The 25,280-nt window shown below is 36.8% G+C and overlaps 1 protein-coding gene across 1 annotated transcript; it reads right to left on the reverse strand.

Annotated features, from left to right (window-relative positions):
* Nucleotides 1–140: 140 nt before the first annotated feature.
* USP53 (ubiquitin specific peptidase 53) lies at nt 141–24,251 on the reverse strand (the record flags this gene model as incomplete). Its single annotated transcript, XM_079534282.1, has 15 exons — nt 141–1,125; nt 1,945–2,044; nt 7,092–7,165; nt 8,486–9,218; nt 9,471–9,614; nt 10,556–10,723; nt 11,562–11,724; nt 12,169–12,318; nt 12,883–13,029; nt 13,911–14,016; nt 14,324–14,406; nt 14,487–14,600; nt 16,014–16,148; nt 21,994–22,086; nt 24,108–24,251. 15 exons carry the CDS (start codon nt 24,249–24,251, stop codon nt 141–143), a joined length of 3,339 nt encoding a protein of 1,112 aa, XP_079390408.1.
* Nucleotides 24,252–25,280: the final 1,029 nt, after the last annotated feature.

Here is a 25,280-nt window from a genome sequence, read left to right on the forward strand (position 1 = left end):
CACCTATGTTTGCATATTCATTTAAACTCCCGAGCAAAATACAGCCGACTGGGTACCAACCTACCACACACAGATTCAAGTCCTGTGCCCATCCACAGACTACATGAAATGCAACAGTCAGATCCAGATGTATTTTTCATTTATCTACTGCAGTGTAAGCCTTCTACATTTGCTTTATACCTTTGCTCAGATGTGGGATGCCTGGGCTCAAGAGTAGTATGGTACGTAGCATTCAGTTCTACTCCAGTTGGTGTTAGATGCTTTTCTTTGTGAAAGCTTCCACTATCTGTAAAACAAAGCTTGGGTCTCTGATGATATTTCATCCTGTATGTGTCAGTCATACAACTGTCTACTGAAAAATAAGTTGTAAGCGATACACTATCATTTCCATCCACATAGCCAGCACTTGGTCCTGTATGATGAGATCCTTTCTTTAAGAAGTTCTCAGACATCAACCAAAAGTCATTAACTGGTAAGCTAGGTGGAGAATCTGGTTTATGAACAAACAACTCATTCCCTTGAAATGGCTCTTTAAGCCTTTGTTCACTCGCAAATACATTTGTTTCTGATGCAGACTTAAAAGGTGTACCTGTTTGTCTTAACAAATTATTCTGCAACGCTTCTGTTGATTTTACATCAGCTACTGAATTAGTTTCTGATCCTGGCAAAATATTCAGAGCATATTTCTTTGGAGGTAAAGGGGGAGGAAGATTCTGGTAAACTGCTTCTGGCACCCAAAGAGCATCCACCCGTCGGAGCTGGTGTCCAGCACGCTCACAGGGAGGAGACAACACAGCAGGCCTCTCTGAGGGATTCTGTGGCACAAAAGGTGAAAACCCCACTTTGGGACCAAATGTTCTTGCATGATGAGGCTGTGGTTGGGAAGAAGGGTGAAAGTCATTGTTGATGGGCTTCCTTCCACAGTTGTTTTCTGTATAAGGGTGAGAAACACCATCAGCGCAATATGCTGACACATTCATGGTCTCAAATCTGTCTGGATTAAGCCACTCTGAAGAACTCTGTTCATTTGCCTTGTTCCTACTGTCTGACTTCACAATCTCTTTAATGACTGGCTGTAGAGTTGATGATGGGAAAAATTTCCTGTTAACCTCAGGCATTTCAGCTCTAAAAACAACAACAAAAAAAGAGGATGTAAGTATCTGTACAAACATTAATGGCCAAATGACCAAGCACCTTTAACAACAACAGCCCTGGTAACGCTGCCTGGATATCCTTGAACTGACTAGAGATCTGGTGTCTGGTTAATACACAGCTGTTTAACTGCAACTTCTATTAAATCGCTACAAGCTTCTTTCATCTGAAATGTACTGCGTCCCAAAAAAACCTCTGCAGACAATTAAACAGCCATAATAAGAAAACTCCTTAGAAATTCTGGACTATATTAAATACAAATTGTTTTTTTAAACGTCTTTGTGACTCAGTCTGATGCATCAGCTTTTAAAAAGCGTCAAACATTTGAGTGCCAAACATGCATCTAGATTCTTGATTTCTAGGAGGTTCTGAGCATTTGCAGTTCCAATCAGAAACAACAGGTCTACAGCTGCAGCTTTTAAATAGATATAACATTTCCCTCCATTTCTTGCCAAGCTTTTCAAACCTTTATTGGGTTATTGCGTTAAATCTCTACTTGTTCTATAATACCAATTAAAACCAAAAGTATTAAAAGTTGTTGCACTACTAAGATGGTTTAAAACTACCTAAGTTATCTGGGGTTCCATCTACTGAATACCAAAATTAAAACTATTTTTTTCCCCAGGAGTAGAGCTTTCAACTCTGTAAGTTAGGTAAATGCCAAGGGCATCATCTGTCAAAAGATTTAATATCTGTCCTTTTTCACACAGTTAACAGTGATTTCTATCACATTACAGAATTCAGAATTTTTTAGTAGCATTACACAGTAAATTAATACTAGTATTTAGTTACCTCTTTACTTGAGGACTGGGCACCTGCAAATGCAACTCTGTTGGGATATTAACATGAGGTCTGTAGTTAACTTCTGTATTGATAGGGTCTTTCCTAGACTCTGGAACTGGAAAAAAATATTTCAAAGTAAATAGAAATACACTCCAATTTCCTTGCGATTTCTCAGAGGTTAACAGGCAAACAAAACACAGCAAGAAACAACTCTTGACAGGATCTGACATAAGTCAAAGTAACATTTTTGAAAAAAAAAAAATCTTCAGGGAATCAGAACATATATTAGTCCAAAATTATATAGAGCATTTTTTTTTGTTTCGTTTTTGTCAGGAAAGGTTAATTATCACAGTTTTGGAGTCCTATGGACATGCTTTCACATGTTAACACATCACAATTAAAAGCATATTTTGAGAACAGGTTTTCATACAAGTTTTCATACAAGCATTTATGCAGGCAGCCAAAATAAATTTAAGTTAAATATTTCATGACTTATTAACAAAATAGAATAACATTAGATGGGGTTGTTTTGTTTTTTTTTTAAGATGGGTTGCTTTCTTTTTTTTAAGATGAGGAATACATTATGCATTCTTGAAACATTTATAAAATGCCAGATAACTGTTACTTCTCTTACAACAATTGTATAGTTTGCGGAGACACTGAGTAGTTAAAGAGCACTCTCACCCACACACCCTAAGCACACAACATTAAGAGTGTGTGGGCCAGCATTACTACACACACTCCTATTCACTGACCACAGAAAAAATTCTTTGCTTTTAAAAATACACTATTTCTGAACAAAGCAGCTCCTATTGAACAGTGAATAAAAGAAGCACTGAAGAATCCATGTTGACACCACATAGAAAAGACTCTCTTGACAAGTGACAAGCAACAGCCTGTTTAAAGACAGCTACTGTAAGTGTTCCTAACACAGCAACTGGCCCACTGTAATCAGTCACCTGCTTCATAGCCTTTCAAAATAAGCTGAATTTTGTTAAGTGTATGGTCTACATCATGCAACTACGTTACTTATCACAAAAGAACTGGAAATGTACTTTACAAAAACCAGCATACACTGCCTCAAATAATCTAGCAGATTGATCTCTTGAGTTCAGGGATCTAACTTACCCTCCAGGAAACAAGTAACAGACTGTCCCTTTACATCAGAGAAGATTACAAAAGTTTTGTATCTTCTCTTTCCTGATGTAATCTTACTAAGGTACTTTACTGTTCATTTTTTTTATTTGAACATGTTAATTTCCCCAGTTTTAAATAAAGCCTTAGAAGCATTACTTTGCTATGTGAACTTAGTTTTTTGTTTGTTTGTTTGTTTGTTTGTTTTTTTTTTTTTTTTTTACTTAAGTCAAAAGAATGACAGAAGTCAAAAAACAAACCAACCAAAAAAACCCAAACAACTAAACTTCGGGCAATGCTGGAGACTTGCTTCAAGGGTCTGTATCCATCCTATCTTCAAGAGAGGAAAGATTAAAGATGCTAAATTTTTGACAAAGGACATAGGCCATAGAGGCCTAAAAGGTGTATACCTGAAGAAACAAAGTCTTCAATATCCCTTTTCTTCCAGCCTCCAAATTAAAAAAAGTTTCTGCTATTCCATCATGGTAAACAGTACCATAACCCTAGAAAAAATGCTTATGTGAAAATATGGTTATTTGAATGAGCCCTTACAGCTGCAAGGGTCAAGGACCTAAACTGGGAGGAAGTCCAAAACTGCTCCAGCAGGCTGTGCCTTCAGAGATAACTAACACTGAGGTAATCAAATAGCAAATATTTCATTCTACTGTAGATTTTGCTAAGCTGTAAATCCCTTGTTGGAAAAAAGCATAGGCTATACAACTGCTCCGTAATTCCACAAAACAGTTGATGTGAAAAGCATCCCAAGCCAAACTAAAGGAATGCAGCACATTAGGTCCTTCCAAGAGGCAGTATCATAAATCTGTCAGCAGGAGGCAGCAAAGGTTAGTAAGCTGTTCTTCGGAGTGACCGTGGCACACGTTCAACCAAAATTGCCCAGTGATACCAGGCAATTCATGCCTCCAGAATTCCAGCCAACTTAAAAATAGATGTGTTATTTTTTCTTCTGCTGACACGAGATCCATGCAAGGTTAAAACCCGGTTTAGAGTCTATTGGGAATTTTGGCTCCAGGTTCTTTGCAAAACTAGATATGGGACACATGAGCACTGTGCTCAGCTAGAGACTGCCAGCCTTATCAACAGGTCATAAGCATCTAAGTAAAGGTAATTCCGGTCTCTCAAATACAGACTGGTCCTCTTCTAAGATTTATGAACATCTACTTTTACACCTGAATGGGCAATCTAGATTTTAAGATCATGAACACCCATTCTATAGCCAACAAGTCAAAAAAGAGTTTTTTTCTAATTTCTTAATATACACATACATGTGCAAAATTCTGCAATGCCTGATTTCTACACATTAAAAAATCCATTTCTTCCTATTGTTTCAGCTGCATATTTCCTGTAGTTTTGATTTTTTCCTAGGATTTTCTTTTTCAGAATTATGCCCAAATTTTAATTTGTATGGTTTTCGAGTGTGACAAAGAAGTAAAGGTAATCTGGACTCTTGCTGACATATTCATCAGAGCTTCAAAATGATTTTAAATGGAACTGGAGATGTCTCATGCTAGTGAACTCAACAACCATCTCCCCTGCCAACAAGAATACTTTCTACTGAAATTGTCAGAGTGGCAATTTCACAGGTGTGTGCCTTCAGAGTCAAGGGATCATTTTCACAAAGACAACTAACAGCACTTTATTATTATGAAAATAATTATCAGTAGCTAGCATAGTTACTACTATGAAAAGCCATAAGAAGATATTTTATACCCCAATCCTGTATATCTAAGAGTTATAGCCACCTTTCTCCAGTGTGAAAAAACATAAGGTTGCAAATTCTGCCGCCACACTTTTCATATTATTTGTTCTGCATACACAATAAATACCACCCAAGTTCACTGAACTCGAACATCAAACATCAATGCATAAATAAAAATTAAGAACATTGTATCTGCTTCATATTTTCGTCCCGAAATTTAATCACACAAATTAGAGATTGGTTACGTGGGTCACTCACTTTAGTACTACAGTTATCTACTGCTTACTCCTACAGAAAGCAGCAGCAATTTTATTCGAGTTACCACCATGTGATCCAATGTTACTATCTTTATAATGCTCTAACAATAACTTTATTTTTGTAGGTCAAAGACAAAATTCCTCAACTACTGGACATAATCCTCATTCAGCTCCTGTTAAAATCAGGAACCAGCAAAAATGGTAGGCGTAATTCAAAGTTATGTGTTATTTTCCTGCAAAGGGACAAGATATTTTTACAAGTTGCTATGCACAGCTACAGAAGACTTCTTACATTTCATTGTACTCTCAGAAACAACTGGGTATTTACTTGAAGTACTATTTTCTAGAAGTCCGTATGGTATTTACCTACCAGTTCTAGTCTTGCCCATAATATTCTGAAACATTCTCATATTCTGTAATAGGAGGAGGTATAATAGGTGCCTATAAATGATTCCTCCTCCTCCTCCAGGCGTACAGACACACAGACACACACTTTTTAGACAACCAAGATCAGACTAATTAAATCTTTATCTCACTTGATAATCAAATTCTTCATTTTTTTTCCTCAGCCTATTAATCACATTAAAAGTAGTTTTGCAAAATACAAACATGTGAGATCTTCACTTTTAATTTAGAATTACATCCTTTTTTGTTAAGGAACTATTAAAAAGTTAGTTACTGAAATAGAAGTACTGAATAGACTGAATAGACAGGACTTTAACATCAATATTCTTTGACAGTTATTATGATAATGTTTTATGATAACTGTAAGGGTCACTTGGAATAGAAAACAGTACTGAAGAAATATGATGCAAGGTGAATTATAGCTACATTTAATATATTAGTTTACTGTGTAAGCTAATTAAGAGCCCTATTTCTCATTCTGACAGAGTCTTTCATATATTTTAACTAGTGCTTTCTGTGGGTTCGTTGTTTGGTTTTGTTGGTTTCTTGTTTGTTTTTACTACCTAATTATTTTTCACCCTACTGGAAAGTACAGTTATAGTACAGAACTACAGCAGAAAAAAAACAGAAAAACAGATCTTTGTGTTGCATGCAAAATTTGTCTTTTGCCATCAAGATAAAACACCAAATTGGTTTTCTTTCTACAACCAAAAAGTAACTGGAATAGCAACAAAGCAGCGGTACAGCAAATCCACCCCCTATGTTAAATTTCAATCTTATAAGAAACTAGACTGCACATTCTTCAAATGAAAGTATGATATCTATGAAAATCAAACATTTCCTGGGGAAGTGTCTTAATACTTATTGCGCCGCTTTGTACAAGCACCATTCCATTGTTCCAGCAACAGCAGATAATGATTTTGGCTGGCCTCATGGTGACCTGTAACATTTATACTGCCAAGGCATTTATAAAAATCCAGTAGACATGTTATTATGTAAAAGGAAGCAGGTTTCCTTATTACAAGTGTTTCTTCCTGATTTTGCCTCATATCTTGTAGGAAAAGAAATCGTAGCACAGCCTACCCAGACCTTTTTTTAAAAAACAAAGCAAAACCCTCCTTAGCATCCACCAAAAACACATACAGAACTATTGTGGGGGAAAACACAGGGGGGAAAAAAAGGACTTTTTTTTGGAGGGGGAAGGGGGTGGGAAGCAGGGGATTGTTTACTTTTGCAGGGACAGGGAAGGGGAATGGATACACTTGCTGAAAAAGCATTAAAATGAGCAATGTTCTCAAAGTGGTTATCAAAGACCACAACAAAAATTGAGTCGCTTTTAACCTTCTGCATTGAATTAAAATCAGAAAGACTCCAATTAACATCAATGAAAAGGATTAAAACTAAATGCTTTATGCCAGCACAACGTCATTCAAAATTCATGAGTACTGGTAAAAAGAAGTGTTCTTAGTGGGGAAAAATAAATGAAATTATGGCAAACTTGCTGCAACATTATAAAGTAAAGGAGATGATCAGAAACCTCTCCATCTTCTGCGAGATATTAGTATGTTAGCATTAAGATTTTGGTATACCTCAATTATTTCTAGAAAGCTCCTTGTTTGTTTGTTTTAAACACAAGTTCTTACCATAGAAGTTTCTGTTCTGCTGAGGTACAGAATGTAACACACTTTCAGCTTTTTTTGTTGACAAATTCTGCTCACTGTAAAATAAGCACAGGTGATTTGAAGGGTTAAACTACTGATGCACCATCACAAACCTTACCCCCTTGAGTGCATTAAGCGTAACAACCTTGATTGTTTGATACTTTGTCTCCCTTTACCACTCATGTTTTTTAATAAAACACTACAGAACATACATAAGATGGAGAGGTAACCCTTGAATACTTTTAGCACAGCTTCTCTTGCATGACAAGCTGTAATGATGCAGAGGAATTTAGGATGAACTGCAGTCTTCAATACAGATACTTGACAAACATACAGTCCATGAGGATGGTGTATCCAAGTTTGTTCTGGGGATTACACACCCACTCATCCCAGCCCTGCTCTAGAGTACAACAGCAGAACGCTCATTATGCAACACAGAAAATAAAAGTGCCCTGCATTATCACAGCAGCCTGCTCAGTAAAGACAGCTGGTTCCCAAAGTTATAAACAATACTAGAGTGATGTGCCATCTGTGAGAAAATACCACCAATTGCACAGAAAACATTTCATACAACTTTCAAAAAGTATGTACTAATAGACAACTGAGAAAGTACAACTATGAATATTTATTTTCTACAGTGATTTTAAGGGGTGGGGAAAAACAGACAACACTGGTCACTTAACTCCAGTTATCTTAAGTGTTCCCAATAATCACTGCTTCAGTGCGGCAAATAATACTTGAAGTATCCTTAGAAGATCATCTATTCCAAAACCCTGCTCAAAATATGATCAGCTAGAGCAAATGCTGCTCAGAATCACGTTCAGTTAGGTTAGGAGCATCTCCATGGACAGAAGCTCCAAAAACCCCTAGAGCAGCATACTTGTTAATGTAATTCATAGTGAGATAAATAAAATTTGGCTACTAACCACTTATTTATTTACTGCCATTTCCATCTTTTTGTCAGGAGCCTGTCCATACAACTGCTACAGGTATGATTTATGAAGACAGTTATATTCCATTACAAATAGCAAGTTACCCAGTAACTAAAAAAGTTTGTAACTAAATAAGTGTAGCAATTACTTCAAATTAACACACCCTGACCAAAGCAAGGCTTAGAGATCCTGGCTCAGCACCATAATGATGAGGCTCAGTACTTTCCCACCAGAAATAGTGCTGCAGCTTCAGAGTTAAGGTAAGATCAACTCCTAAACTGTCTGCATTCATATGATTCATATAGATGTGTTGCTAGTTTTATACATCCTCAAGAGTATTAAAGTTCTAAAAGTATGCTTACTCGACTGAAACAGCAAATGAATATTACAACTTATTTTCCTGCATAGACAACCTATGTAAATTCTTAAGGGAACTAGCATTACCTGCCAGAAGCACCTTCTTTAATATTTTTGACATCTGCTGGATTGATTCCTTCAATGACAGGCGAGTCCGGATTTGCTGATCCATTGCTGATATGATCACTGCTCTCATAACCAGATTCTGTCCTCTGAATTTGCCAGTTATCACCATGGATTTTTCTCTCTGCAAATCCTTTGCTTTTTTCAGCATTCCCTTTCCCCTCTGAATCCAAAGAGCTTCTACTTCCTGTATCTTGTTTTGTCTCATCTTCATATATAGTCATTAAACCTTTTTGGATTTGATTCTCTTTTGGCCAGTGGTTAAAGCTTCGCTCTTTTTCATGCTTAGATTTACTGTTCAGATTTGCCTTGTGCTTTGGGCTATGTTGCTTCTTCTCAGCCTCGCTGAAAATGCTGTCCACATTTAGTGTCTCTCGCATGGGTTTCCAGCCTTTACTTCTGCTTCTGCTACTGATGATACTTCCTTTATCCCTAGAGTCTTGACTGCTATCCGTGTCATAGCCAGTGACTCCATCAGCTCGGGTCCTAAGCACAGGTTTCTCACCAGCAGGAAGAGTTTCTGTTTTATTTGATCCAAGCACCTGTACAGGAAGTTTTGTTTGGGGAGGTACACTGTCATGTTTATAAGGCCCTCTTCCCTGGCTGCTGTATATGCGCTGATCCATACATTGCCTAAGTCCATTTCCAACTGGAGGAGATCCTGACTTAAAATTGGAACGATCTTCCCCAATTAAATCTAATAAGAAGGGAGAGAAAAAAAAGCTGCATTTAAGTTCCCACAAATAGTTATTCTTGATTTTATTACAGTACATACTTTTCCTACGTTCTCTGAACACATTCAGTAACAAATTCAGTATATATTTCAGAAAATTAGAAACAGATCTTACAATCTGCTCTTTAGAAAGAAGAATGAAATCCTTCACGGCTAACACAGACGTGCAAATCTGTTTGATTCACTGATCCTCTGCTCAGATCTTTAGAACATTACCTCTTTGTTTCCCAGATTCCCTTCTTGGTCCTCTGTCTGCATCTTTTCGTAAAGATGAAAAGTTTTTCATATCAGTAGCCTTCTGAGCACACTCTCTGGATATGTCCTTCAGCCTGTCCTTTTGATCACCATAAGCTAACTTAGCTGCAAAATAAAAAAAAAAAAGAAAAGATTAATTTGTCAAAAATCACTAATAAAAAGCAATTCATGATCAAAATATACAGTAGTATTTATGTACCATAACATTTATATTTTAATATTAGCACTACGTAAAGACTAACAAGTTACATAGCACAGGTTCTTAAGAAAACAAAAGATAGACATTATAGGTACAAGTATATAAACAACTCCAATAAGTGCAACTCTTTTGAATTATAGTAAAAAACTGAAGCCAAGTTTATACTTGCCTAAATGTGAAGTTGTATTTTTAAGGAAGCAGCAGAGTCACTGCTTAAAAAACAAAAAAATCCCCAATTTCTCAGAAGGTAAATACTATTTTGGACTCATCACCTCATCAAAAAAGAGGCATTCTCAAGTTTGAAAAAGCTTGACAATCCAACACTAAAAGACAACAGAAATGTCTCTGAAGAGAAGCTAGCATCTCCTCCTGACATGCATTCAGATTTTGGAGAAAAGGCACAGACATGTTATATAAAAGTCAATCCCCAGTATCAGTACTTATAGTTTTCTTTGTGTTGTTATTGTTGTTTGTTCTCCTGAAAGCCTGGGTTACTGACAGAATGTAAATGTACCTTTAGAAATACATAATAAAGCCTTTTTTCTTTTTTTGCCTTTTTTCCCCCCAAACATACATATTAACATACAAGACTTAAAATAATACTGCATACATGCCTTTGATCAGACAATATGATTACAAGGCAGAATGAAGAAAAGGCTAAAGGCCTCAAGAGCCACTTCAGTATTTCAGACATTACTTAAACATCAGTTGCTATTCAAAGATCCATTAAAGACAATGATAGAATTGCTGTTCTGGAAATAGTTTTAGCATGGAGGCTAACACATACCTGAAATACTATTAACTATTTCTTAAGCTGCGTACTGCAATTAGGGGTGAAGGTACATACCTGGACCTTTACCACCACTAGCTTGAACGTGGCTTCTACTGAATGCTGAACTATCTGGCTGAAGTTTTTTATTACCCCTTTGAATAGTAGAATCCCCAATTCCATTCTCTTTTGAATAGTCCAATTTAGGAGTAGAATGCTTCTCACATCCTGAAAGAAAAAACATATCTATCTTTAGAATGAAAGGCTCCCTAATTTGAAATTCCCAGTATGAGAATTCAAAATGTAATTCTTAGTTAACAATTTGAAAACAAAAACCAGCCAATTGAGGGGAACGTGCACAGGGATATGCAAACACCTCCAAACGTACCTCTGTATTTGTATTTATATTAAGCTTTGCTTAAAGTATCTTATAACATACTTTGTTATAAGATCTTTGTAAAAGAGCACTTCTATATTCAAATTTACTGATATCTGTAATGAAAACATATTCCTATCTATAATAAAAACACATTCCCCCCCAGCCCCTTAATCCATGTGTGGGATTTGAGGTGGGAATACCAATTGAGACAAGACACACAGTTTCAGTATTAAATAAGCACACTAGTCTTTCCTTTTGAGACCTCTTTAGATACTTACCGATTGTATAATCAATGAATATTAAGATGTTATAATTACAAAATAAACAAGAGAGTTTGGCAAAGCAGATTATGGTAACAAAAAGAGAACAGATAGAAAGCTTACCCATACCCTGGGCTCACTTACAAAACTCCAGAGGAGGATCTCCAGAAGAGATCCTTCCCCACTGGTAGCCAGCTCTTAAATGGGTCCAGGAGAGGTGCAGCCAGGCTCCACCCCTTCCGGCAACACAGGTGAATTGTCTTCACCTGTGCTCCCATGGCTGACTCATTGCTTGCCTCAGGTGATCAATCAGAGGTTCAGGCCATGATTCAGCAGTTCCCACACACCAATAAAAATATTTAAGAACACATCAGCAAATCTGCTATTCCCATCTTTAAAGTATTCATTTCATAAATATGGTTATTATTAACATAAATCTGATTACCTGCATTTCCTCCTGTTGCTTTGCTTTGAGACCAGTGAATAATCTGCTTTGGAGCATCTTCTGGAGATACAGCTGTGCCATCTGGGTTAGCATAAAATAGCAACAACGGCTGAAAGTGACATCGAATGCACCGGGAGACTACATCTTTCCATTTTGTTCCAATCTAAGAAAACAAGTCATTTCTGTATCAAAACCAGTTCAACAGAATTATGGGAAGAATAATTTAATAAGCATCAGTACTAAATTCCGAATTCTAAAGGTACGTTAAGAATCAGTATTTTAGCACAAGTTTATGTGAGCTCTGGCAAGAAGCTTGAACCAGCAGCACATCAGAACGGTAACATTGCAAATATAGCCATCAGTCATTGATTCTTCTTTTCATAAGAAGGAAAAACTCAACAGCTGACAGGAAGAGCATTAAGAGTCTTAAGTATCTGCTATCTGAAGGAGTGAAGTTGATTCTAAAATTCATTTGTGAAAACTAAGCTATATAAGTTAAAGTTCACTAAAATTAAGACTCTAACTTGCTTTAATCTTAATGTCAGAAAAAATGTGTTCAAGAAAACTACAAGATCACTGAATTACATAGCAGTAAAGAAGCATTTACCTCTTTCACATTAGCATCATCAAACAGCACCCATTTGCAACTCTTGGTATGAAAAGCAAAGGCACAGTAATGTCGGCTTGTGTAGCAAATCATTCCCACAAGGAAAAGTTCACTGTTTTTGGCATTTTCATCTGTAACCCTATAGAAGAGCTGTGGAAACATTTAGTATTTTTACATGTCCGCAGTACATTTAACCTTGATTGAAGACCTACTCCAGCACTTCTAAAATTGGTACTAAATAGCCACTTGCATTATTCAGATTTTCGTGAATATAAGTTTCTTGCACTTATTATGTCTATTATATTGTTACATCTCATTATATTACTATATCTATATCATTATGTCACTACATTTTTTTTATCACATCTATTTTGACATTTATTTTTAACACAGTTGATAGAGCAAAACAACAATGCTCTGGAATAATTCTACAAATATCAAATCAAATATGATATACTTAGATTTTCAATTAGGAATTCATCTACATTCATCCTCATTGTTTGGTGTAAGACCAACACATCTGACAAGATTTTTTCCTCTCACAAAAGCTGTATCAAGTAGCACATCACACAACATTAGCCATAATACTTGAAGCTGATTTTTTTTAAATTTATGTACTTACATACATGTGCATTTATATGCATATATTAATATTCACATTGATATGTCCGATTAAATTATAAAATAAAGAATCAGTTAATTTAGGTCAGATACCCCAGGAAGATAAAGTTGTGTTGCCAGATTCCGCATAACATCTTCTGTCAGATCAGAGTGTTCTGAGTCCCAAACTAAACCAATTGTAACAATCTCAGGGCAATTCATAAGAACACGACGAATTTTTATTTTTTGACCACAGTTATTCTAGAGAAAGGGAAAAACAAAATGGTGGCAGGTAAACGTTAAATTTATAATATTATAATAGATTATAATAAATAATGTTAAAAAAAATGACCCCCCAAAAACAGCCCTGGTGTTCTCAAGTTGAGTTACTAGACAAATAAAAAACCAAAAAAATCTCTGAAACTTATTTTAATTTTTATATTTATTTATATATTATGATGTCAGCTTCTAATAATTTACAGATACAATTCTCCATCTTTTTTTGTTTAAAATAAATAAACACCAATAATAAGTACATGAACACCAATGAAGGCTGTAACTAAACTTCTACATCAAACCAACAGCCTGGTCAAATATAAAGCTCTGAAAACATTCAATTCACCATCAAGATTTTGTTACCCTCCCCCATTTCATCATTTCAGGTTATTTCTATACTTCATGCACTTTTTGATGATTCCTAAATTAACAGTACTGATAACTATTGATAGTATTATTTAATGAAAGAGAATAAGTTGAAAATATGACTATTTTTATCATTAGAAGCACCACATCATTTCAATGTAAGACAGTTTTTCAAGCTGTCAGCATATGCGAACTATGAACTGAAGGTGCTTCCTTCAAACAATACACTTCTACAGTCCAATCAGAAATAACTAGCAGTACATTTAACATGGAGTGAAGTATAAAGCACAGAATTAGTAAGTTTCCAACCAGGCCACCTGAAAATGAAGTTGATCTATAAATGGAACAACAGAAAAGAATTACAGGCTTTCTTACCCTAAGCTAGACTGTACTGAAGTGGCCACAAGGAATCTTTCAGATGAATACTTCACTCTGATCTAATACCTGAAAGAGCTCTGCATTGAATCTTAACCAAAGTCACAGAATCTCTGCTTACTTACAGGACACTTTCTGTAATCATCAGCAGTATTTGCTGCCTGAAGCAGTTCTGCAAACATTTCTGGCTTGAGACGCTCATGCCTTTCCATCATTCTTTCTACCTCATTACTGTAAAAAATAAATGGACAAATAAAGATGTATTGTCTTCCTACGAGTAAATATTTTGCAGCCAAATCTTAACTATCTTTTGTCTAAAAATAAAAAAAAAAAAATCACAGCTAAAACAGCAGCAGCCTGTTGTGGTTTTTTTTTTTTTTTTTTTTTTTTTTTAAGTGTAAAATCTCTCTACATCTTGCTTTTGAAATCCACGTTCCTTTGATACAATCTCAAAAGCACTTATTTCTCTGCCATGTTTTTTTTATTCCTAGGAGGTTGTGTAGAAAACTGAGATATATACAAGAACAAAAGCTCTTACCACAAAGCTGTGGTAGAAATATAACGCACAAATTCCGTAAAAGGCAACGGGTCTGATGATGCTCCACAACTACGGCATACACACTACAAAAATAAAAATCCTGTTGTTTTTATTTATTCATGACAGTGGAACCTAATTATTTGTTAAAGCATTAGTGTCTGACCTGTTCATACAGTGTCATTGCAAACTTTTGATGAGAAATACAGGATTTTGAAGTGCACATATCTGTGTCGCTGTTTGGCACTAGGTGAAAATGAATCCTCTCAAGGATATTTTCCTAAATAGAAACAACAATGTAAATACAAACTGAATTGATGAAGTCAGAATACATAAGCAGTGTTACAGTTCAATATTCCAGCAGTTATTCCCCTTTACAGTCTACAGGTTTAATACGTACATAGCTCTGTCCCTATTCACAAGCAAGTAGATGGAAAATCTCTTCACCTCAAGGCTTTCAAACATAACAAAAGAGCATTAAAGTTATTCAGCTCCAACTTCCTACCATATTATCCTTCAAAATAAGGGAATCTTAAAAAAAAAAAATAATGAAGACAATATTAATTTAATTGCATACAATGCCTGAAATTTGTTCTGGATCAGGCCTCCACCTCAGTTCTTCATACCTGAGCATTTTCTCCATTTATCAATCTGATAATCCAATCATGTTTAGTATAGCTTATGCAATGAATGACTACTGCTGACAGAGGCCTGGAAAACGCTCATAAATTGCACGTCTTAACTCATACATGGTTTCAGTTTTTAGCAGAAGGAAAAAAAAATTGCCCTGATTGTCATTAATTTGGCCCTGAATCAGCACGGCCATTTTCTTCCCTCTGCTGTAACATAAAAGAGTTAACAGGAAGAAGCAGGTCTAGACAGGTAATTTAGCTGATTTCTTCAGGGGTCCAAACACGTTCTGCTTAGACGCAACACTGACGAGATTCCCTTTCCTGACTGCAATTTAGTAATCTGCCTGCAAATAATCAAAACAGCCACAGGAGTTCTTCATTTGATTTTCCTACATATTTGTAAATGCATCTGGCAGGTAGCTATTCATTTGTAGGTATTTCCAGATGACATTCAAATCTTAAAGTAATCAAAACAAAAAGCATTTTCAGTTTCTAAAACAGATTTATTTACTTATTTATTAAGTTGAATAATTTCCATTGTCTAACAAAAGACCTCTGAGAAAAGCTTCTTTGACAGCATCCATGTGATCTTGAGTCGACTTTTGTGACTCGTAACAGTCAATAAAGGCTCAAACTTCTCAGACATTTCATAAAAGCAGACAGCAACTGCAGCAAGAGTCAAGCTCTTCACTTATTCATTCACCCTTGGATAAAAAAGTGGAAATGTCTTCTGCAGAAGACTTCAGTGAAGATAATCTCCCTCTCCACCCAAAAACTTTCAGAAGCTATTTGTCACCCAGCTCATACAGTGCTTCACATATCCCTTTGTCTGAGCTACAGAACCAGAGAAGAAACAACAGAGCACATCTAAGACACTCCATCCCGTATTATCAGAAACTTACTCCGTGCATTTTGTCTCCATAAATTGATGAAAACAAAATCAACAGAATTATGCCACTTGTACCCCACCTGCAAATCTAAAGCTATTAAAACAACAGACCGGCTTGGTATCCTTCCCAGAAACCTAACGTAATCCTACTTGACAATTATGAAGTACTCACAAAGCATTCTGCTGCATCATCCATGAATCCAAGCTGGAAACGCTGTTCATCTTTAAAACTTTCTGCCAGGGCATGTCTCATGTTATCTGATGGGAGTGCTTTTTCTCGACTGTGTTGAAATTGTGAAAATATTGCCTAGGAACAAACATGATTACGTAGCTTAATTAGCCTTGACTACAACTGTAGTTCTGTTCAAATACATCAGCTATCATGCAGCAGGTATATAAAAAAAGCTTATAAATATATCCACATTTAGAAATGACTCCTTTCTCTTCAGTTTCATGTTCTCAGTTAGTCATTCAATTATATAGTGTTGAGCCACCAAACTGTACTTTGATCCAATAGAAAAAACAAACAACAAAAATGCATATAAAAATGCAAGTGATTGAGCTTAACTCCCAGAAGCAACATAAACCTTGATCTATAATTAAGGAGTTTGTTTAATCCAGTCACTGGAACAGTGGCTCATGCTCAAGCATTTCATCTTTACAGGTGGAATGCAACTCTTAGAGCAGAACACAGTACTTCTCATTTTAGTTTTACGTATGTTATTCAGTAAAGAATACATTTACATTACTACTTGAGACACTTCTGCATTCATTAAAATGATGCATCTGCAGAATTATACGGAATGTTGGTAATCCATGTTATTAAATCAGCTATCTACTCACACAGTGCATACAGCAAGGCAAGAAAACAGGTCAATATTTGCAATTCCAGAACCGGAAAAGAAATTGCACTTGATTTTTTCTTCATTTCCCAGAAAAGACAGCTGGCTATTACTTCTCTTTTTTGGCAGAGATACACCTAACTGACCTCATTATTTAGAAACTAAGGGAGTTCGGGTTTAAAAACTGAACATCAAAAGCCATTAAATGGATGAAAAAACATTTGCAGATATTGAAGGGTTTATTCTACTCTCAAAAATTCTCTGAAGTCAAACTTCACAGAAAAAAAATGAAGAGAAATAAAGACAAAGCAAAGACTAGCCACATAAAACAGAAATAAGGATTTTCATTCTTCACATTGGCTCCTCTGGTAAAAAGTAAACAAAATCTTTATTTTGCTGCTGGTCAGACAGCAAAGATGCAACAGATATGCAAAGCTTCAGTGTTTATAGAAAGCAGTTTTAACCATAATGCATTCCACTATCTGTCAAATGTTTAGGCTTCCCTCTCATGCCAAAAATCATGATTACTGATAAAAATTACAGTCAAAACTTCTGAATGCTCACACTGATATAAGTTGTTAACAGAGCCAACACTACAAGAGAACTCTGCTTTGAAAATACTTATTTCTCATTGTGGCTGCTAGGTCATTTCTGGTATGCAAGAGAACCTTACATGTCCAGTCTAAAGAAAAAAGTACAGATGAGCAGAATTATGCAGACATATATGCTCATTGTTAGCAGTCTCCACATTTCAAATCCCATTCCAGTGGTGTCTAGAGAAAAAAAAGAGTGCATTTAACTCCCACACCACCACCACACAACAACACCCACAACACAACCAAAAAAAAGTTGAAGATAAGCGAAACAGAATTCATTGGCACAGCTTTCAGTTTACAGAACAGGCTCAGAAAAATCCATCTACCCTAGAGTAACACTTGCCTAGAGCAAAAAAGTCAAATTCCCTCAGGAAAGTTTAAAAAAATACAGATTGTTTTTTTCAGATTAAATATTGATTTTCATTGGTGAAGTAGTAAGTAAGGTTAAAACAGTCCAAAACCATTTAAAAAAAAAAAAAAAAAACTTAATAACTTACTGAAATGCATCCACATCCAGAACATACACCACACAAATGTAAAAATGCCCTAGGTGCTGAACACAGAACAAACAGAATCACTCAACCAGTATCTCTAATAAGCCAAGAATGCAAAACCAGTAGTGTACATAATGACTGCGGACAGATACTTCCATATGAGTTAACTACAGCATTTCTGGTTCAATACCTAGGCTACTGGCCATGCAGTTGTAAAGATCACAACTATACTGTTAAAACAATGATCAAGACAATTCCAAACAACTCCAGATCAAGCAGTAAATCTGCTTCTCAGTGTTGTGGGGCACTTCTCAAAACAGAAAGACAAGACAACGCAAAATGTTCAGGTCTGTAAGCCATTTTGAAAAGCGGCACAAGACGACGCATTGTAGAAAGCAATCAAACATCCAAGACACTTGGAAGAATAAAGAAAATTGCGACTTATAAATTGCAGTAGCCTCAGGAAGGAGCTAGAGGTGCTTTGGTGGTAACTTGAAATAACGCAAAACCTATCAAGCATCTCCGTATTGCAGTTAAAATGATTATAGAGACAGAGTATAAAGGAACATTAAGTGGCATATTCAGCTTAGGAATAAAACCAAAAACTTGTCTTCAGAACTGGAGCATTGCTGGAACAGAACAACTTACTACTTACAGGTTCAACTGTGCTGTGACATAGGTGACATCTTCACATTTCTGAGCACCTTAAAGCTGCTACAGCATTTTTACAATGATTTTAGCAATATGATTGCTCACTATTACAATTCAATACATATTTTCCAACAGTTAACACCATTCAATCCCTCTACATTTCTGAAAGGCAGTTCCAAGGCATCTTTGAACAAGGGAACAGGCCACAGAGCTTACCCTGCATTACAACATCAAATACAAACCTAAGTCCGTACACACAACGTGCTCCAGGAAACTAGAAGCTATCACAGAATCACCCGGGTTGGAAGGGACCTCAAGGATCATGTAGTTCCAACCCCCTGCCTAGCAGGGCCACCAAACATACACATTTAGATCAGGTTGCCCAGGACCCCGTCCAACCTGGCCTTGAACACGTCCAAGGACGGGGCATCCACAACCTCCCTGGGCAGCCCGTTCCAGGGCCTAACCACTCTCCTCGTAAAGAACTTCCCCCTATTATCCAACCTAAATCTTCCCTCCTGCAACTTGGATCCATTTCCCTTAGTCCTGCTATTGTCAGCCCTTTTGAAGAGTTTACTCCCCTCCTGGGTGTAGGTTCCCTTCAGGTACTGATAGGCTGCAATGAGGTCACCCCGCAGCCTTCTCTTCTCCAGGCTGAACAAGCCCAACTCCCTCAGCCTGTCCCCATAGGGGAGGTGCTCCAGCCCCCTGATCATCTTAGTCGCCCTCCTCTGGACCCTTTCCAAAATCTCCATGTCTTTCTTGTACTGAGGGCTCCACACCTGGACACAGTACTCCAGATGGGGCCTCACAAGAGCCGAGTAGAGAGGAACAATCACCTCCCTGTCCCTGCTGACCACCCCTCTCCTGATGGAGCCCAGGATCCCATTTGCCTTTCGAGCTGCCAGAGCGCACTGCTGGCTCATGTTAAGTCTCTCGTCCATCAGGACCCCCAGGTCCTTCTCTGCCGAGCTGCTCTCAAGGACCACTCCTCCCAGCCTGTACGGGTGCCTGGGGTTCTTCCGGCCCAAATGCAAAACCTTGCACTTTGCCGTGTTGAACCTCATTAGGTTCACCCAAGCCCAGCTTTCCAGCCTGTCGAGGTCCCTCTGAATGGCATCCCTTCCTTCCACCGTATCAACCGCACCACTCAGCTTGGTGTCATCAGCAAACTTGCTGAGGGTGCACTCAATTCCCTCATCGATGTCATTGGTAAAGATGTTAAAGAGCACCGGTCCCAAGACAGACCCTTGGGGGACACCACTTGTTACCGGCCTCCACCTGGACATGGAGCCATTGACCACCACCCTCTGTCTGCGGCCTTTCAACCAATTGCTTATCCATCGGGTCGTCCACCCATCAAATCCACTTCCCTCCAATTTGGAGATGAGGATGTGGTGGGGGACCATGTCAAAGGCCTTGCTCAGGTCCAGGAAAATGACATCGGTCGCCTTCCCTTCGTCCACCAATGCCGTCACTCCATCATAGAAGGCCACAAGATTAGTTAGGCATGACCTTCCTTTGGTGAAGCCGTGCTGGCTGTCTCGGATCACAAGCTTATTCTTTATGTGATCGAGCATGTTGTCCAGGAGGATCTGTTCCATGATCTTCCCAGGCACGGAGGTGAGACTCACCGGCCTGTAGTTCCCCGGGTCCTCCCTGCTCCCCTTCTTGTATATGGGAGTGATGTGACCCTCCCTCCAGTCGTCCGGGACCTCACCTGACAGCCACGACTTCTCAAATATGATGGAGAGCGGCTCGGCAACCACCTCAGCCAGCTCCTTCAGGACCCTGGGATGCACGCCATCCGGCCCCATAGACTTGTATTCATTCAGTCTAAGGAGGCACTGTCGGACTTGCTCTGCCCTTACAGTGGGAAGGGATTTACCTCCTTGGTCCCCACATAGAGGTTTGGGGATGCAGGGCTCAGGGACGTGAAAAAGACTAGAATCCTGGCCACCAGTGAAGACCGAGGTGAAGAACTCATTCAGTACCTCAGCTTTCTCTTCATCTGTTGAAGCCAGTTCTCCTTTTAAATTTACCAAAGTAGGAGGTACACCCGTTTTGGCCCCAAGACAGACATAAGATTATACGTGAAAAGACAGGTACAACTTGAGTTATTGACTGGACTTCCTGTAGTAACAAGACCAAGTGTCAGCAGAAAGATTTTGACATGTCTTCTATTCCACTGGAGTTTTTATGCAAGTTCTCTGGAGTAAAAAGTTTTTTAAATGTTGGAAAAAAAGCCTCAGGAAGTTGGTTTGAACATGCATAGTTGTACCAAAATCTACTTCAACTTGTTGGCATTTTAAAATTAACTATTTTAATCAAATAATTAAAATGGCACCTTTTAAGAAAGCTTCGTTTGGAAAAAGAGACAGATGGACAATTAGCTGTGTTTTACTGCAATCAAGACAAACTCTACAAATAGCAAAAACAAACAAACAAAACCAGAATACATAGACTATATAAATCTCCTGGCAGACTAAGTATCGCTGCAAACAGTCTTTGCCTCCAAAGGCTTATTCAGTAACAAGGTTTGGTCTGTAAAACTCCCTGTGAGTGAACTCTAACCAGAAACACCCGAGAAGCAACTCAGCATCTCCTTGCCTACAATTTACTATACTCAAAAACCACTTCCTCAAAGAACTTCAATTTCAGCGTAGCTCCTTTCTGTGCTCTCCATGAGTTATTCTCAGGTCTGTACACAACACACGATCTATGTTCTTGTATCAGAAACCCAGAAGTGCCTTTATTGCCAGTGAAAGTAGAAGCTGTATATTACTTAAAAAAAAAAAAAAAATATATATATATATATATATATATATATATACAAGCCCTATTGCCTTTTTCCAGTGAGACTTTTACCCAGTGAAACATGAGATATGACATTTACCACTATTCCCTAGTAACCGCAGGCAGCCAAATACCAGCACAGTAGAAACAGTAAGAGCCTAACAGAACACAATGCTTGTTTCCAGATTTCAGATTAGTTACAAAACCAAAATGCAACTTTTATACGCTAGTTAAGATATGCAGCTCTTACATAATTTCAAACAGTAAAACATCAGACTTCTTTAATTTTCTAGTACCTCAGCATACCTTTCAGTACTTACAAGTACAGCAGTTAATTTCTGTACAGTTACTATCAACTACTGAGTAAAAAAGAATCTTGATAACTTTACACTCAGTAATGCTGTTACTCTATTTAAACACTGCATTAAAGAAAAGTGTATGCATGTCAATATGAAAAACCTCCATGAGGCTGTTATTTTTAAAACAAGTTATACTTATTAACTCTACATACAAGTTTTATGCTTAAGCACTTAGGCTGTATAGTTTGTGTACTGTCAAAGAAAATATTTCTTACAAACATCTGTTACAAATGGCATTGACACCAAAGTGCTTCTACATACAAGAACGATCTAGTCAGACTCGTGAATTATAGGGATATAAAAATTACCAGATCTCAGTAAATTTTTTTTTTTTTTTTTTTTTTTTTTTTTTTTTTTTTTTTTAAGGCATAAATGGACAAATGCATGATGATTTCTTAGAAAAGCCTTATTTACCTTCAAAGCACAAAATATGCACGCATCTCCCTGGCAAACGTGTCCAGTTAAACCTCTTAAACTTCGTCGAAATATGTCAAGTTGCCATAAAACCTACAAAAATAAAATTGCAAAGAAATTAAACAACATAATCTGAAGGTTCTCCATTTAATGAAGTGACATACAGTAGATAATTTTTTTTCACTTTACATACAACATGAGAACCAAGATTGCTACATGAATCAACACCCTTTTTTGTTATCTGAGCAAACTGTAGAAGGTTTGCATTCACTCTTATAAAATGCTTCAGAAGTTTGACGGTGAGATCTATAATGGTACTGCATTTCTATTGGGAAAACAACTGCAACGCTCTTTAGCGAACAAGCAGTAAGCTAAATATTATACAAAGATTGCAGTTGTCTTATGGCTTTACAGAAGAGAGAGAGAACTATTCAATCTACCTTATTTTTCATCTCTCCTTCCTCCATGCTTTCTTTCAAATAAAATTAAGGAAGATAAAGAAACTGAATTGCTAGGTAAACTGTGAAGAATTTCATTTTGTTCTCTTCCTAAAACAACTACTGAAATAATTTGCTTTTCTACAAACCATAATAATCCACTGGTGCTTTATCAGCTTTAAGCTGCAGCATTTTATTTGTATAACTGTTGTACATAAAGGCAACATCAGTTTGGTTGCACTAACTGCACTGCTTCTAGCATTTAATGTCTTAGTCCCACAATGGGTGCAGTAGTTCACAAAACAGCCCACAAAAATAAATGCATCAAAAATGAGTTCTCAAAAGGCACAGCTACACGAGTTACAAACCAGAAAAAAAAATATTATGTCTATAAATATAAGTGCTAAAATTAATTAGTACTAGTTTGGAAGGTAATATTAGAACCTCAGTTCTGAAGGTTGAACAACAGAGAGAAAAGAAAGGAACACATTCCTCCTTTCAGAAGTGCAGTCACCATCATCACCCACTGTTTGATAAACAGCAGCAAGTTGTAAAGTGGTAGGATTGTCTGAAACCATAACTAAAAATGACTTAGGTTTAATTTTAGGCCACCCTAGGGGAAAATACCAAAACTGAAAAAGAATATAGGTCAGGCTGTTCTCACTAAAAACAAAGCAACAAACTCATTCTGCTGAATCTATCATATGTTTTTGTTTTAAACATACACAGATATCGTATTTACACGATGTGCATCTCTTATCTGCTATGTTCAAATCTATACAATTGTTAAGACTTTATGCTACGGCTGGTTTTTTTTTTGTTTGCTTGGTTATTTTTTAGGGTTGTTTATCTCAGTTTTTTCTTTTTTTTTTGTTAGTACATTTTGAAGTATGAATTCTGAGCCCCCATTAAAACCTCTGCCACTTAAGCAATTAATTTATTTTATTTAAAAGTAAATAAATAGTTTATGAACTATTCCGACTTGCAGGCAACCCAGAAAGACCAGCACTGCTCTGTCACAGAGTTAATTAGATTCCCATATTCCCTGTTGTAAACAGGCTTGTGAAAGACCAATATTTATTGTGCTAATGTTACTGTGCTATTAAACTATACTTTGGAGATCCAAACAGGCGACATTTTTCCAATTACAGTTCATATAAATACAGAACAGTACGTAGGCAAATACTTGCAAGAAGTTGGTCTGCATCATACAAAACCAGCAAAATGCTGTTTATTTCTTTGATATATCTCTTAATTCCATACGACATTCCTAAGATTAGAAGCAAAGCTTGAAAGGAAAGCACTCCTGACAATGTACATAAACATAACGTGCTGCCATTTTTGGCAAATTATTTAATAATCACAATCCCTCAAAATCAAATACTAAATAAAATTACTTCCACAGTTTTCTTTTCTCTAACAGTAGCCACCCTTTTTTCAGAAAAGTGAGTTCCCAAAAGACACAGTATTCTGACTCATTAAGCATCATTGAAAAGTTTAGTAATTTGAGAACGGAATTTAACACCATTGAAAAATGTGCTGTATTTTTTCTGCAGAGCACACATACTGTGACAAAAACAGTCAAAGCAGCATTTCTGAGAAAACTCTTTCCCTGCTATGACCACCCAAAGCTGCAACAAAATGAGAAACGCACAGTAAATAAAAAAATTGTCTTACCTGAACAGCACTATTAAGAAAGCAGCTGTTCTGTCCTGGTTCATTTAATAAGCCTTTCGTAGGGGCCAGGGACAATATACTTCCAGGCTGATAAACTTTTCCAAGGTTACCCCCAGGTTTTCTTAGAAATTTCACCCATGCCATTATTTTCTAGACTTTATATTGCACTGTTCACACTTGAATATTTAAGGATATGATGGATCCAAGGCAAAGAAGGTCCTAAGACAATTGCTCTGAAGTCATGGTGTTCCAGTAACCATTCAGGGGTTTAAGCCCTTATCCCAGGTGTCAGTCATCTACAAGGATCAGTCCATCAGCTAAAAATTTTCATGTGGCTATACTTCAACTGACTTTACAAAAATAAAAAGGAAAAAATATGCTATTAAAAATATGCTGTCCAGTTAAGGTTAAAATATGTTACTAGAGTAAAAGTTCTTGTTAAGGATGTTGCACAGTAACTGACTTCTTCTTTCGGGAATAGCAGAGTATTACTACAAATCATGAGTTGTATTAGATCAAGAATTTATACAGGCATTATACATCTATTCTCTGACTTCCTTCCATCTTTCTACTTTTAACTGCGATCCATGAAATATAATGCAGTTTAGAAGATTCCATGTTTATCTCATTCTTTTTCCAGTGAATCTGAAATAGGAAAAAAAGCAAAATATAAGAACGGAACTTTTTTAAAATGTTAGAAACTATCTAAATAAAAAATTGAAATAATGGCTGAAACAATCCCTTAATCTAAAGGGGCATGCACCAATCAGGGAGCAAGAGAAAAAGCTTCCACTCAACAGTCCTAATAGTGTTTGAGACATAAAAATTACAATATTGTATCTGTCATTATCAGTTACACCCTAACTTATTCTGCAGCTTTTTTAAAGATCACATAATGCATTATTCTAACTTGAAATCTCAAAGTCCAATAAAAATATTATCAAGAAATAAATATTTTTATTTTACATCTGAAAATGTAAGAAGATGCTTTTTATTTCAATATCAAAGCAAATCACATAAATTTGCGTCTACATTATGACAATATCATGAGTGGATTCTCAGTTAGTACAAAATATGGAAAGCTGAGTACTGTCCAGGAAACAATTACCTACCCACATTCTTAAAGCACCAGGAGAGCCACAGCTAGTAGCAGACCACAAACATTCTGATAGC

This window comes from Tetrao urogallus (genome assembly GCF_951394365.1).
Source record: "Tetrao urogallus genome assembly, chromosome: 4".
NCBI lineage: Eukaryota > Metazoa > Chordata > Aves > Galliformes > Phasianidae > Tetrao > Tetrao urogallus.